This window comes from Carcharhinus amblyrhynchos, unplaced genomic scaffold (genome assembly GCF_965287045.1).
Source record: "Carcharhinus amblyrhynchos unplaced genomic scaffold, sCarAmb.v2.hapA scaffold_39, whole genome shotgun sequence".
NCBI classification, from domain to species: domain Eukaryota; kingdom Metazoa; phylum Chordata; class Chondrichthyes; order Carcharhiniformes; family Carcharhinidae; genus Carcharhinus; species Carcharhinus amblyrhynchos.
This window is the reverse complement of record NW_027649780.1, coordinates 6,250,969-6,267,607: the sequence shown is the minus strand read 5'-3', so window position 1 is coordinate 6,267,607 and position 16,639 is coordinate 6,250,969. Positions and strand designations below refer to the sequence as shown.

The window sequence follows — 16,639 nt, the reverse complement described above, 5'->3', positions numbered from 1 at the left end:
ATTAACATCTGATAACTACACTAAGTGGTATACATTAATCCCAAACTGCAATCTCCAAACAATATCTCCCATGGGTAATGGGGAACAAAGTTCACAGAGGGTGGATGATGACAAAAAGGCAAATGCGCCACCCGACCTCCTGCTGAAAATTTCCATCCCTGACAGTGCTGTACAATATTCACACTTTAGCAACCCGGTCCCAGGTCCAGCCAGCGACTGACTGAATTTCTCTGTGACACACAATGGCCAGCGCTTGCAGTAAATGAAAGCCACCAGCCGATGGTGACATTGTGTTATTTTAATGACAAGACAGTGAAACTCCCATTGCGACTCACAGCTGGCGTTTCTTAATATCAGCTTGACTGGAACAATGCCGTTCCAACACTACCGCCACCAAAGGAAACTAGGAAAGTGCCATAAATGCTTTACTAGGCAAGCTCGGTAAAATTATTTTTAAATGTTTTATTTTGGGGACATTTGTGGCGTCTTCTTCCCCAGTGGCCCAGAATGAGGCGTAATTGCTATTAGTTTCACACTGTGTGAGCTGACCATTATTTAGAGAGGTTCATGATCAAAAATCCCATTCCAATAACACTCCTGTCCAAGACCAGTTTGTGCAGAGCAAGGCAACTTTGAGGTAAAGATATAAAAAAAACACACGTGTTTCAACTGTGAGAAGTGAATTATTCACTGTGGCCCAGAAACGTGGGGGAGAATGTTCATTTTTCATTCTTGAAATGGCGACCATGGGATATTTTAACTTTGCATCAGAGCGCGCGATCTAGATGAAGGTTAAGTATCTCTGTTAAACTTAATAAGGTATGACTGTGTATATACGCTTCACAAAATAGTCAGCACATCGGGGAAAATCTAATTGCCTTTTTCTTATAAGATGGAAGAAAACTGTGGGAAAGTGAACTCTAAAAATGTCAACATATTCAGAAAAACGAGTATATGTGTATTGATTGATTTGAATGAAGCTGTAGCTGGTATCGCATTGACCCGGTGTGTCTCAGTCACACCGTGTGTCCCTGCTCATTAAACACTCCAATGTCTGATACCGCGGCGTTCACAACGCTGGAAATGTAATAACTTCCCCGATGGTCAAAATAGTCTGAACCGCCGATCATTGAGGGCGGGGATTTTAACGGCTGGCTTCAGTTATGATGATGTGATGTTTCTCTGTTCCACTGCAGTTGTGCAGCTCATTCTCTCAGTCTCTCCTGCTAACTGTTGGGTGACAGTTTGATCCGAGGTTAATTTGGTTTCCTCTCGGTGTGTATCTGAGCGCCTGCGAGCGCCGCTGCTTTGCAGCAACCGCAGTCCTACTTAAAGCTCAACAGAACGGAGCTCGCACCAACAACCCAGAGGCAGTTTTTGTACAGGGGTGAGACTGCGTTCCATCACTGTGATGGCTGGAAAGCGCAGTAATACACGGCGGCATCAGTCAGCTGCAGATCCGAAACGGTTAAACTGGTGAATTTAGTCGAGGTCTGAAGATTTATAGAGAAACGGCTTTTGGCAAAATCTGCTTTATCTTCATTATTATATGTATTTCTCCACCCTATAAACTCGGACTGGTTTCCTGGGAGTTGTACCAGTGTAATGCATAGTTGTTCTGTGTAGTTTCATAGTTACAGGTTAATACGAGCGCTGCTCCTTCTGCCTTAACATCTGAGGGCAGAGGCTGGGTGACAGAATCTCCATGACTCAGATCTGGAAAATAGTATATTAATAAGAAAAAGTTTAGACCCGTGGATGATTGAAATTTGACTCCAACCAAGCTTGGGGAATGAAAGAGCGCATCCACATTTACCTGTCAGAAATGTTCCCCACACAACCCAGATGCTGAGAAGCCTCATTGTCTCTGTCCTCTCTGTGGAAGGGGAGAGGGTTGGATATTTAGCCACCCTTTCTAAACCCCGCCCTTAATTATCTGTTGCCGTGTCTCAGGCTGTTCTCACCTCACTTCCTTGCTTTTCATTCCAGTCACTATTCTTACAGAGAAAATGCTTCCCGGGTTACACAGCAGAGTCGGGGAAGGAACACCTTCACCAGAATTGTACCAAAGAAAGTAAATAATTTTTGAATGAATTTGTCACTTTGTTTTCACGGATTTGGTTCCACTGCCAGTGTAGTGATAACCATGACTCCAGTGAAATTCCTCTTAAGGGCTTTAATTATTATTATTAATACGTGGAGTAATGTCAGAGTTGCTGTAAAGTCTAGTTTTCTACTCCATTCTCCCCTTCAGAAGGAGAGAGGGTGCGCAGCCTTCTTAAACTGCTGTGGTCTTTCCGAACTATTGATATGGAGAAAGAGGATGTGTAACATATCTAACTTTTCCACTAGTGCAAAGTTCCTCCAGGTGCTGCGGTTTCATCCCAAACTCCAAAGATGTGCAGGTTAGGTGGATTGGCCACGCTAACTTGCCCCTTAGGTATGTGTATAGGTTAGGAGGGTTAGCGGGTTGAATATGTGGGTTCCGGGGATATGACCTGTGTGGGATTGTTGTTGGGGAATCGGTGCAGGTTCAGGATTTTAGGGTCTTATGATATTCAGGCAAAAAAATGTTTTCAAAACATGTAAAAGGAACCTGCAGTTGACATTGGAGCATGGTCATTGTCGCATCACACCTCACTATAGGTAAAATACCCCAGTGTGTGTTACCGTTCTGATCTCAATGTTGAAAATGTTTTAAAGGGAAATGTTTTATTGAGAATGTCAACATCGAGACTGAGCTGCCTGCCAGTGCTGTTGCTGAGGAACTTTGGGCCATAGTTCCGTAGATGTCGATTCAAGTAGCTATATTTGGTTGCACTGAACTGGGTTGCAATCATTAATGTCTATTTTTGCTCAGTACATAGGTAATTATCTGGCATATATTCACTGAGAGCGAGTCAATGTCCCAGTGCTGAAACTCTAGTAAAGCCGAACCGCCCTCTAGTGGTATTTTTTCTAATGGTGTGTCTCATTGTTCCACTTCTCCCTGAGAGATTGCACAGGACTGCGCTGTGGTGTGGGAGATTCTTATACTTGGACAGGGTGGCTCGTGCGGTGGGGAATAGAGAGATATTTTACTCCGAGGGATTTGTTTTTTTGCACAGATTGGACCCAAGGATGGATATGCGTTTTGCCTGATGGGGAAATTAGTTTGGAAAAACGATGATATGTTCATTATGCTTTCAAGATTTATTTTGACATTTTACAGAGACGTTTATTTTAAAATTTACAGAAGAGAGAATAACAATTGATTTCCAAATTGAGAACAAAGCGCGTGAGCTACAATATATGTAGAATCATAGAACCCTACAGTGCAGAAAGAGGCCCTTCGCCCATCAAAAACAACCCTTTTACATTCTATGGGCCACGGAGATTCTGTCACCAGCCACTGTCCTCAACAGTTACGACAGAAGTAGAAGCGTGGCTTTAAAATGCATCTACAACATGACATTTTTCTCTCCGAAAAGGGAAAAATAATGAACATATCAATTGATTTGCTTCTGAGCCTTCTTGGTTGTAAACAATAAAAATCAAATTTAACTGTTAACCCCAAGCACTCTCTTGATTTCTCACCTCTGCACTTTCTCCAAAGTCTTGCGTTCTCTCGATTTCGTCGTACCCAGGATTTGAAAAAAAGAACTCCAGGAATGGTTACCGCAGATTTTGCATCATTTCCACAATAATCATCAACAATAAATACGTCATTTGTCTAACAAGCTATAATTTAGATTTCTGGGATGCATTTGTGACATATGTGTTGCAGTAAACCCTGATTCCACTCAGCAGTCCAATTCCAGCGTGCATTAAGCAACATTTGCCAGCAGAGGGCGCCACATTCAAGCTGGGCCTCGCAATCTCACGGACACTATCAATAAAATCTGCGTCGCTAGTAGGCTGGTGATGGCACAATAAAAGCCCTCCCTTCCACAGACACACGTAGACTCACATTCACTCACACTGCAATCAGCTGCACAGAGCTCAGGTTCCCTCTCTTTCTCAGTCTCTGACTCATTCCATTCGCATTCACTGAGAGAGATTCAGTCAGACATGTTTCTGCTCATCCTGGCGGGACTCTTGCACAGTAAGTACTGGATAACGTTCACCAAGCCACTTACACCGCAATGTAATTAACGATCAGAAATATCCACTTAAAGTGCAGATGGGAGGCTCCGCAAGTTTTCGCAAATACAAACAAATGCTCTTGATATTTTATTCTATCTTCATAGGCGGACTGTGCGCAGAACCAGTAAATCAGACACCGGTGGCAGTAACTGCTTCAGCAGGGGATTCGGTGCAACTAGATTGCACATATACAAACAAGGATATGGACTTCATGCAATGGTATCAGCAGAAACCGGCACAGCCACTGACATGGATTATTACCAAAAGCTTAGCACGGGAGACAGATGAAGTTTCAGGACGATATCTGGCGCATGCTAACAAGTCGAAGCTGAACGGTTACTTGAATATAAACGCCCTCAGTGTGGAGGACGGGGCGGTCTATTACTGTGCAGTGAGGCACAGCGATAGTTCATACGTAAAACGCCGCACAAAAACCTCAGCCAGAATTTACGGCCCTCCTTCTGCGAGAGTGGTTTGACCCCAGGTTCAGGAAAGCAGTCAGATCTAATTCCAGAACTTTTTTTGTCTTTTCGGCAGAGTAGCACTTTGGAAAATATTGACACTAATCTCCGTGCCGCAATTTATAAAATGTATTTAAAACAAGAAAATCTAACTTTCTGCAGAAGGAAGCTCAAAGAATTGGAGTTAATATAGCAGAAAAATAAGGTCGTTCTTCCAGAATTTCCAACTCAGGTGAGCCAACGGACCACAAATCTTCGGCACTCGTTCCTGTAAAGAAATGCAGAATGGATCGAAGTCTGCTGTCGTGCTTAACAAATGCGATGCAGAATAGACTCAGCTAGCAACACGCCTATTACTATCAATCCGAGACACACAAACTCACGGAGCAATGTGAAGACGTCAGTTCTCATAACTGAAATTTATGTTGTGTGGTAGTGGTCTGTCTTTGTTGAACCGCTGCACTCTTTGAGGTATCGGTACATCCGCAATGCGAGAGTGGTTTCACTTCGGGTTCACGCAAGCAGTCAGAGGAAAGAGGGAGCATGTAAACTAGACTGAGTGATTGGAAAATAGGACAGAGGAAATTTAAGTCATCGTAGAAGGAATGGACAGAAAATGAGGAAAGTGTTGAAACAGAGACCTATATTGAAAAGAACCGAGTGTAATAGACAGAGTAAAAATCAGGTGATATCATAAATAAAAAGAGAATGGCCTTGTGGTATTATCGCGAGACGATTAATCCAGTAACTCAGTTAATGTTCAAGTGGCCCGGAATTCAGAATTTACTGCTGACCATGAAACCATTGCTCCGTTGGTATATTTGTCTGATTATTAGCGAGCGTTGAAGTTTTTCGAAATGAACAATCCAGACTTATCAGTCGTGGATTTGTGGGCATATTAAAGCAAGATTCATCCGTCTACTCGCCTGAACAGGAAACGACACAAATGCTCTGGTATCAATACTAAACATCAAATGCAACAAATTCAAAATAATGAGAAAGGCATCAGAGGCAGTCGCAGTATCATTAAAGTAATAAAACCCACAATAATCTGCCACACAAAAATCCCGCACTATCACGCAGCAATGTTAACAACATTGAGAGTGGCTTTTTCACAGATGAGATCCCAAGACCTCACCTTTCACTAAAAGGTGGAGAACAGTGAGTTCACCTTGTCACAGGTGACAGCTGGAGTTACAGGAAATATCTTCACACCACAAACCACTGAGTGTTTCGGGCAAGGGTCTATATGTGAATTTCAGACGCTCGGGAGTAGAAACAGGTCTTCTGGACCACAAGGTCTGGGATCCAACCCCACTTCGGTGTTTTATGACTACAGAAGCAGTGTTTCCGGGCCGGTCACACAAGTGGATTATCAGCTTGGAATTTTTTTACAATACTCCCAATGACAGGTGTAAGAGTCGGTGAGTTCAAAGGTCACGGATCTTGCACGATTTAATGGAAACCACTGCAGGAATTTGTCTGGCGTAATCAAGCACCAATCTATTTTCAGTCTCTGGTCAACCTGTGCCACCTCAGTGAATGCACCAGGAGGATGAGAAGGGAGACTTAGCGAATGAACTATGGAAATAATTGCATTTCAATGTCATTGAGTAATCTGAATAAGACGTTTAGCAGAATGTTTCTAATCAAAGTGGTTCCTCAGTGAATCATAAAGTGAGAGACAGAGGGGGTAGTGTGTGCGTGTACTTGTGTGTGAGAGAGTGAGTTCAAAGTAACCGGAAAATACCTGGACTCCGCAATTTCTTTACTCCAGGGTCAGTGTGGCAACCCTGTCTGACAGAGAATTAAACATTCCCACTGTTTCCTGTGTTAATAAAGTTTTTAACAGCACCACAGCGACAACACTGGAAATGAACTTCCTTGGGTTAGAAAGTACTTTCGGACATCTGAATGCTGTAAAAAGCATCAATAAATTAATATTAATAAATTCTTTCTTTCCGGTTTCTACTGAAATATCTTTCTAAAGATTAATTTCATTGTCCTCGTGTTTCCACGGGCCCAGTAAAGTTAATTTAATTTTCATTTTTTTATTTAAATCCGATTCTTTCCAGGATTGGGTAAATGAGTGGTCACCTAGGATTTCCCGGATTCTGTCTCCAGTCGGTTCAGAGATTCTTTCCGCGCCGGAGGACACAGGGCAGTCTGGCAGGAATAAGAATCTGGCAACTTCCCGAGGAAACAGCGCAGTGCTCAGTGAATGCTGCACCGTCAGAGCTGTCAGCCTCTCGGTAACCTGTTCAATCGAGGACACCGTGTTCCTTCTCAGCTGGAGGTGACACATCACATGGTCACTGTTTCCAAGAAGAGCAGGAGGAATGTCCTGTTTGATATCTGTTCACCAATCACAATTACCGAACACTACAATATTACTGATGGAAATGACACGCTGAGTCTGAATTAGCTGCTGTGTTCTCTGCTGAATTGCTCCCTCGTGTCAGGGGGATTCGTGGGGTAAATATATGAGGTTAGGGGGAGAGGGCCTGGGTGGGACTGTGGTCGCTGCAGATTCAGTGGTCGAATCTCATTCTGCACTGTAGGGATTCTATGACGTTATAATGCTCTGACGTCAGAATGCCGGAAGTTCTGTCGCATGCGCACTCACCTCCCCCACACTATGATTACCGAAGCTCCTTCACTGATTCACTTTGCGCTCACAGGTCCCAGCGACCACTGCAGGGATTCTGTGACGTTATAATATTCTGACGTCAGAATGCCGGATGCTGTGACGTCACAATACCGGATGCTCTGTGCATGCCCATTCTCCTCCCCCACGCTATAAATGCTGAGCTCCCTCACTTCTTCACTTTGTGATGACAAGTCCCAGCGACCCGGTTCTAGCCGCCACAGTGGTACTGGTTTGGGGATCGGTTTGATATCCAATAGCGTTGCTTTCCCAGGAGCTCCTCTCAGCCTGGGATTTGCTGACAGCTGTGTCACACAAGTCGATAGAATCCAACATGTTTCTGAGCTTCACTTGGGAGATTCTTTTCCTCGAGTTCTTACTGTTCCCTCAGTGTAAGTGTGGTCACTATTTCTGACAGGAATGTTTCACACCTCAGCAATGTTATGTTCTGTTAAGTTGTACTCAGCTTTGTTGTATTATCTCGAATTGTGAATGCGATTGTACTTTATTGTGCTGCATTATAGTACGTTGTGTTATTACTGCAAATGTACTTTTGCAGATGCCGCTGGCAGTGAAGAGCTATCACAGTCTCCGGAGTCAGTGGTTGTTACCGAGGGAGCCACTGCATCGTTGAACTGTTCAGCCACAGTAGCTGTACTGACCCTGCAATGGTACAGACAAAATCCAGACAGAACCCTGCAGCACCTGGTAAGTGGTACCAGCGAGCAGGGCAGGATCACGGCTCGATACAGTTTCTCAGAGAAACACAGCGTTCTGAATGTTAGTGAAACTCGACTGACAGACACTGCCACCTATTTCTGTGCGATGGAGGCACAGTGTAGCAAAGACCGTACAGGGCCGTACAAAAACCTGTCGCGATCACCCGCAAAGTGTATAGCCTGTGTAGGGAGCTGGGACTTTAATCACTCTCTCCCTGATCACCCGATCAGTGAGACCTCTTCCTGATTTGGAGTTACTCTTTCATATCAAAAGAGAAGAACATTTGAATTCGACTATTCTCCATAGAAATGTCATCCGGGGAGCACGTGTTCCATGGTGCTTCCAGATTGAAATCATCATGCTATTCGGTGAATCAATATTCGAAGGATCTTTGTCTATTTCCTGTGATAAATCCCATTCCAGTCTATGATACATTCTACCTTTGGCTGCAGGGCCGAGTGACGCACACTGAGTCTCCCAGAATCCATCGGCGGTGGAGGCTCTGGAAGGAGTCAGTGACTTTAAGGGATAGCCGCTCCATATCTGAAAGCTTGCTGTACCGATCCAGACAGAGCATTATTCCGGGTAAGTTACGGGATATTTAATGAAGAGATGGAGGCCCAGACATTGAAATATCTCCCAAGATCTCTCAGACCGGTTCCCTGTCGATTTGAACGAACAAAGGCAGCGATGCAACTGTTTGATAAATAAACGAACATTTATCCCACTTTCACAGAACAGTGGACAGCGATAGATAAATATTATTTATTGCATTGCTATTTGTTACCATCTGGAGTAGAGCATCGCAAACTATAAGGGAAGAACATTCAATAGTAAATTTCAAAAAGGCATTGCCGGACCTTCAGAACGGAAAACAACACGTGGAATGCGAAAAGAGCAATTGGGAAAGATCTTTCATGGAGCCACAGGGAGGGGAAATTGTTTCTGATCCATTCGCACCCTTCAGTCACTATTTCTTTCTCAGTCACTTGAGCAGTAGCAGATACAGGATAGTCACAGACTGCTGCAGGTTCAGCTGTCGCTGTTTCCTCTCCATCAGCTGCGACTGCCGCTGAGAACTCCGCACTTCCATCAGCTTTGAGTCTGCGGTGACCCCGGCCTCAGCTTCCTTTTGCTGCTCTCACTGTAACACCATTGTGCGTTTATAGACATTGCTGCCGCTGGCCGATTTCTGTCATTGGTTAGATCAGAAGTTCAGTGTTTAAGTCTGTTTATTAGTGTAGCAAGTAGGCCTATATTAACACTGCAATGAAGTTACTATGAAAATCCCCTAGTCACCACATTCCGGCACCTGTTCGGGTTCACTGAGGGAGAGTTTAGCATGGCTGATCAGCGACTGGTTCAGGAAGTGGTGCGTGGTCCTGTTGGATTATTGCAGCCTTTTTAAATAAGATGAATCTGTGTTGAAATTATTATTGAGCATTCCAAGTATTCATAACCACAGCAGACTTTGACACATTCAATGTTCCGTTCAGGAATTGCTGGCTCAGACTGAGTAGCCTTCGGCCCATCTCAATTAACGGCCCTGGAAGAACATAAAACAGTATTATTTCGCTGCATAATCTCTACAACTGAGATCAATGGCAACGTTATCAGTCGACACCCAATCGGCTTCAAGCTCCTTCGTTCTTCAAGTCAGCCAATGATCTCGCAGCTCCTTTATCTCCAATGAATCCTCCTGGCGGAGGGCGAAAGGAACAAAGTGAATTTGTTCATCTCACTGCAGCGAATTGGAATGCAATCAAACTGAATGATGACCCTGTAAAATTGAATGATTTCCCTGTAAAATTGGGTAGAGAAGTGAAACTACATTTCGTTTTCCAATACTTCTTCTGGGGGCTCTAATTTTAAAAAGCTCCTCTATAACGGTGAGAATTCCCTGCAGTCGCTGAGGGCTGCCATTGGATCCTGCGGGATTTGAAGAGACCACTGTGGGAAGTAGATAAACAACACATTGCAAGTGAACTAAATGGTGGGGGAAAAGCGGAATATCTGTTTGATGGATTTGAGCAGAATGGGAATGTGTTCAGCCCACGGACTGAGTCATCATGAGGTGATTTGATAATTAGAAATATTTATTGGCTATTTATGATATAAAAAACAATGTTCAGAGTAGCGTAATAATTAACCAGCAGAACCACAGGCTTCCTCTGGAAATTGATGTCCGCAATTACATCTATTTGTTTTTTTTAAAAACGGGGTAAGCGTTCTTTCACAGCACCTTCCGATCCCAAAGTCTCTAATATCTGGAAGGACAGGGCAGCAGACACATTGCGATATCATCACCTGCAAGTTCATCTCCAGGTCACACAACATCCTGACTTGGAAATATATCACCTTTCGATTCGCTTGCTGCGAAAATCATGCAACTCACTTTGCGAATAATATCTTTACGATTTTGTACAGTGGACAGAAGATTACAAATGTGAGGAAGGAGAAATGCAAGAAAGTGAGAAATAAAGATTTCAAAATGCAAAATAAAAAAGATACGAACAAATTGTAATTAGGTTCATAAATAAAGGGAAATGCATTTTCTCCCAACTGACTCGTATTTCCATTCGTCTACTTGCAGTGCTGAATAGTTTGAAACACAACTTTCAGAAGAAGACCCTGGAAATTCCCCATTGATGATCTTGGACTTTATTGGCGATCGGGACAGTGTACAGTTCCCTTACTCACCGTCAGAGGGCGCTGTCGTCACATGTTTCTCGCAGCTCCCAAGTGGATATTATTGAAACAACCTTGTGGAGCCATTGCCCGTGGCAGTGACACCCGCAGTCTCATTTCACTGCTCAGCCTCTGATGTGCCTTACCTGTCCTACATTATTTGAGAGGTTGCCACCGATGTTCACTATTCGGAATTGGTTACATCAGCAATGTGCTGGGCCGGGGATCTGTAGTCCTGCTTCAGCAGAAGATTCCCGAATCTGTGGAGTTACAGACTGATAGAGAATGGAGCGGAACCACAGTTCACCGCTTCTCATCCTTAGACCATTATTAGTCAGCATCCTTAACCAGTTATAAATATCTGTTGTCCTCCTGAGTGATGTAACTCAAATCTTACTGTTGCGAACTAATAATGACTTATTTGTTATTCTTCATTTGGACATTGCTGGCAAGACTAGTATTTGATCTCTATCGTCAATTGAATTTGATCTGAGTGGCATGCTAGGTCATTGTGGAGGGAAGCTAAGAGTCAACGTACTTTCTGTGGCTCTGAAGTCACATGTACATCACTGACTTGATGTGACAGTTCCTGTTTATGGATAACTATCAAGGTTGTGAACGGAGCCCAGTTCATCACGCAAATCAACCTTCCATCTATTGACTCCGTCTACACTTCCCGTTGTCTTGGAAAAGTAACCAGCTTAACCAAAGGCCCAGGCACCCCGGGCAAATGGAAATGATGAAAACGCTATGAAAGTGGGTGTGGACGCTGAGGGATTAGTGTGAAAATGTGCATACATATGTGCATAGAGTGCCAACACATGCATTCCGCTTCAAAATGACCTTCTTCTCTGCTAAAAGCACTCTATCAATGTTGAAAGGGGAGACGGTGGCAGAGTGGTAATATCACTGGGAGCGTAATTCTGAGGGGAGGAAATTTTCTCAAGGCATATTTTCAAATCCAACTGCAACAGAATGTGGGTTTTAAAATGCAGTTACAATTTTGAACTTAAATTTTGTTTCCGTAATTGGAGCCCTCACAAGAAATATATCAGATTCTCTAGTGCCCTGCAGGAAAGGAAATATTCCATCACTTTCCAATTTGGCCAAGGGTGACTCCAGGCCCACACGTACTTGGCGGTTGTGTGCCTTCTGTGATGGTCTACAAAACCAATGAATTGAGAGCATTAGCGATTGCCAAGATATGCTGACCTTACTATTTGGGTATCGAGCAAACAAAAGAGCAAGAAACAGCAACTAAAATCAGCATTTCACAACATCTGCAATAGCAAAGGATGTCCAGGAGATGGCAGTGAAACCGTGCTCTTTGGCACGACGCGAAACAGATGCCAATCAACTTAACATGCACATCCTTGGACATTTCAGGCTCAGAACAGCTACAATTTAAAAGGACATGCGAACGCCACCACTGTCCGGATTTGGAAATATTCTTCATTCCTTCACTGTCCCTCGGTCTCTATATATTCTGGAATTCCTTCTCTGAAAGCGCGGTGTGTGTACTTGCACTGCAGGGACTGCAACCGTTCCGACAGGCAATTCAGTACCATCTTATCAAGGGTAATTCGAGATTGGTAACGTCTGCTGCCATCGCCAGCCAAGAGCACATCCCCTGAATTAAGAGCATAAATAATCTACTCGAGAGCAAGTAGAGCAAGGTATTCCCTGCTGTGGGTCGTAGGGTGAGTCTCTGTGTTCTGGCTGCCGAGGAGTTTCGACCGAAAGTGCACAGCTACGTTCACTATTTAAATTCTTGAATTTAATTTGAAAGGTGGGCGTGGCCTAACTTGCCAATGTTCGGGTCAGAAACATTTCAATTCAGCTCTGCGATCGAGTCTCCCAGAGCAGTCCAACTCTGCAGTCTCAGCTCCCCGTCATATAAACCTCAGTTCCAGGCAGCAGAGCAATGAGAATCCTTCTTGTTTTCACCGTGTGTGCCTATTTACCCCGTGAGTACCGATCAAACTAACCCACATTGTGTGGATTGAACATAAAGCTGCCCCAATTCCATCTCAATTACAGACACTGGGGTTTTAGCCCCGTTGTGCAGTTCGGCTCTGCTGGCCCATTAAACTCTCTGTGTTTAATTTGCAGGATTTTTCAGTCAGTCAGTGACACAAAGCCCGGCAGCGGTGACCAGGAAGGAGTGTCAGTCTCTCACCATCAACTGTGATTTCAATGGTGTTTATGAGTTACAAAATGGCCATTTCTTCAGACAAACCCAGACCGGGACAGAGCGGGAGCGGATCTCCAGCGGAGGGAGATTTATCGTGTTGGTGAATAAAGCAGAAAAGACATTTTCGCTGGAAATTAGGGATATGAGAATTGAAGACACCGCCACCTATTACTGTAAAGCTCAGCACTGGTACTACACACATGGGACACCACAGTGGAAGAGAAGAGAACAAATACTTCAATATTTCTGAACAAACGAAACAATAATTCCCAGGACACGGACCATAGATTGCGAGTTCTTGTTCCTATCGTTGCAACATGTTTGAATTTCGTTGAAATTTCCTCCATTCAGTTATCTTCCTTTAACTTTTTATTCTATTTATACGAAGTGTCCATCTCCGCTCTGTTCTTGGGCCATTTTGCCAAGAGTTCAGAATGTCCCAAGGAACAGTTTGTTTAAATGGGAGATATAAAACAATCATTCTTCATTATTGATCTATAAACCCTGAATAATTGATAAACGCTAATTATTCAGTATTTTTTTCCCGGTAGTTTACATTGCAAGTCATTCTTGTACCGGGCTAAGTGAGAGCGCTGACACTGTGGGGAGAATGGAGATTTACAGATGGGTCTGGGACGGTGGTGACTGTCTCAGCTGGTAAGTGACTCCAGATCTGTCCATATTGCAGGCGATCCAGGTTAGTTTTCACAGTCAGCTCACTCTTGTAATCTGATTATTTCAATCCTCTGTGACTACAAGAGCAACGTGAGGGAAGGGGGTTCCTGTGGAAGATTTTCAACCGCAGTTTTAGATTTGGGAGCAGAGTAGGAAACTGGAGTCGGGTCCGAGTGTGGGACCAGATTGAAGAGGCGTGTGACCACCAAAGGTGAGACATCGTACGGGGAAGGCAATGTCATTGACCCCATAATGACATTTAATGATTTAGTGGTAGTATCGGATAATACTAATAACATCCTGGGCTTTCTGTCTCCCAAGTGGTTTCACATAGCGCACATTGTGAACACTATGGCTTCTGTCCTAGTGTCAAATTTGATTCACTCTGTGGCTGTTATGAAAGGTTATTCAGTCTGGAACCGTTGGCTCTATTCTCTCGCCATAGATGCTGTCAGACCTGTTGAGGTTTGCCAACATGTTTCTGTTTTTGATGTTGATGTAAATCTTTAGCATTATATCATAGGTTCATTAATGTACGTGTGGAGAAAATGATTCAAATTAAAGAAATGTTGAATATGATGCTACTGAGATAAAAGAAAGAGAAATTAGGAAGAATGTGGAGCGCGCTACCACATGGCGTGGTTGCAGTAAATGGCGTAAGGACTTTTTATGACGGTGTGAAAACTCGAGCAGGGAGGAGGACACAGTGCTCAGTGTACAAAAGTTTCATTAGGGTTGGAGTTTGAGGGGAGTAGGCACTTGTGCAGTGCAGACAAGCGTACTGTGAGCCGAATGACCTATTTATGTTCTGTAGAATCTATAGAATATAAAATGCAGAGGGGATTCTGACTGCAAAGCATGGGGAACAATCAACCAATGGATGGAAGGAATTGAAAATCTCAGGCACATTGAAAAGGCAATTTCCACAGTGACTAATAGTGAACAAGTCAATCGGGGAAACTGAGCACGCTGATCTCAACTGACATTGGAGAGTGTCTGGGACAGGTTCTCATGTTGGCAAGAATTCGCAAGCAGCAGGAAGAGAACAACTCAGATTTAGAAATCCACTGGTATTAACTGTAAATCATTCTAATAATATAAATTATAGAATTGATGGACGAAACTGTGTAAAGAGTTAGACTGTATCAAAGTTTGATCTTTGACACATATATGCAATATCAGTTTCACTTAATCAGTTTGGCTGGGCGAGTATGGCTGTGTTCGCCTGAATCTTGATGTGACCCAGGATATAGAAAGGCAGGGTTACTCTCAGTCAATCAACTCTGGGCAGCAATCGTTATGGTGAGAAGAGTGAACTTTCATATAATTCCCTCAGGTTTGTAAATCCTCAAGAAGCAGACGCTAAATAGACAGCATAAAATGAGATATCTGAGAAGGACATCATTCTGGCCAAGTGGCTATTCTTTGTAGGTGCTGCTGAACTTTACCTATTTTACTTTCCTGCTCTTCAAAACCCCCGGAATTCTAATCTGATTCTGGAGATTTCTTCCATTTGCCGTTTTAAAATGCCGACTGAATACGTTTCCAATATCACATCTCCAAATGATCCAACTGAGCAAAATTCGCTGTGTGATAAAATAAAAATCATCTAAATATTTGCCCCTCGCTCTTTTGCCATTTTTTTCAATTCATTTTAGGGATGTGGGTGTCCCTAATTGCATCTGAACTGGGTGGCTTGTGAAGCCCATTTTAGAGGGTACTTGAGAGGCAACCACATTGTTGTGGATCTCATGGAATCATAGAACCCTACAGTGCAGAAAGAGGCCATTCGGCCCATCGAGTCTGCACCGAACACAATCCCACCCAGGCCCTACCCCCATATCCCTACATATTGTACGCACTAATCCCTCTAACCTACACCTCCCTGGACACCAAGGGACAATTTCTTAGCATGGCCAATCAACCTAACCCGCACATCTTTTGTCTGTGGGAGGAACCTGGAGTACCCGGAGGAAACCCACGCAGACGCGAGGAGAATGTGCAAACTCCACACAGACAGTGACCCGAGCCGGGAATTGAACCCAGGACCATGTGATCTGGAGTCACATGTGGACCACGCAAGATAAGAATGTCAGATTTTCTTCCCTGAAGGACCTGAGTGAAATAGATGTGGTTTTAACGACAGGTGACAATAGTTTCATGGTCATCATTAGACTTTGATTCAACATTGTTTTTATGGAATTCAATTCAAGATTGAACTGAAATTCACATTTCACCATCCGCCGTGGCACCATTCGTACCTGCGTCCCCAGGGTATCCCGTGGATTACTAAATCTCTGGATTAATTAATCCAGTGCATACCACTATGCCACCGTCTCCCCAATTATAGTTAATAAATGTCGAACACACTTCAATGAAACAATTGCGACAAAATGGCCAATTATTGACGCGATGTTTCCCCCGGCAAACTAACATGCAACGTGGGTAATGGCATCATAGAAATATTGTGCATTATTTTATAGGTTCTGCAGAATCCAATTCATCTGTGTCACAGACCCCGTCTCTCCAAACCTGTGCTGCTGGCGACACCGTTACTTTAACCTGCGAATATCCGGGATTTTGTCAACACACGCTCCACTGGTACCGTCACTCTCCAGGCCAGAGCCTAAAATACCTGTTTAAGGGATACACATCAGGCGAGGAGAACAAAGAAAACGCTGCCGGGGCGAGAATTTCTGCTTTTATCGATCCAGTCGAAAAAATCAGCCGGTTAAAGATCTCCAAGCTGCAACTGAGCGACTCCACTGTGTATTACTGTGCACTGAGCGGGCGCACAGCACAGTGATGCAGAACAGGGAGAGAGCTGTACAAAAACCTAGACATGGTGAGGATTTCAGAGACAGTGATACAGAACAAGGAGAGAGCTGTACAAAAACCTAGACATGGTGAGGATTTCAGAGACAGTGATACAGAACAAGGAGGGAGCTGTACAGAAACCTGAGCATGGTGAGGATTTCAGAGACAGTGATACAGATCAAGGAGAGAGCTGTGCAAAAACCCGATATGGCGAGGATTACAGACACAGTGATACATAAAAAGGAGAAGCTGTACGAAAACTTGGACATGGTCAGCTTTTCAGACAGTGATGCAGACCACGGAGAGAGCGGT

At 43.8% G+C, this 16,639-nt stretch overlaps 1 protein-coding gene across 1 annotated transcript; it reads left to right on the top strand.

Annotated features, from left to right (window-relative positions):
• The first annotated feature begins 12,565 nt into the window (after positions 1 to 12,565).
• On the top strand, positions 12,566 to 16,316 carry LOC145363562 (uncharacterized). The gene is made up of 4 exons (XM_080218748.1): positions 12,566 to 12,608; positions 12,754 to 13,048; positions 13,452 to 13,492; positions 16,003 to 16,316. Exons 1-4 carry the CDS (start codon positions 12,566 to 12,568, stop codon positions 16,314 to 16,316), a joined length of 693 nt encoding a protein of 230 aa, XP_080074874.1.
• The last annotated feature ends 323 nt before the right edge of the window (positions 16,317 to 16,639 follow it).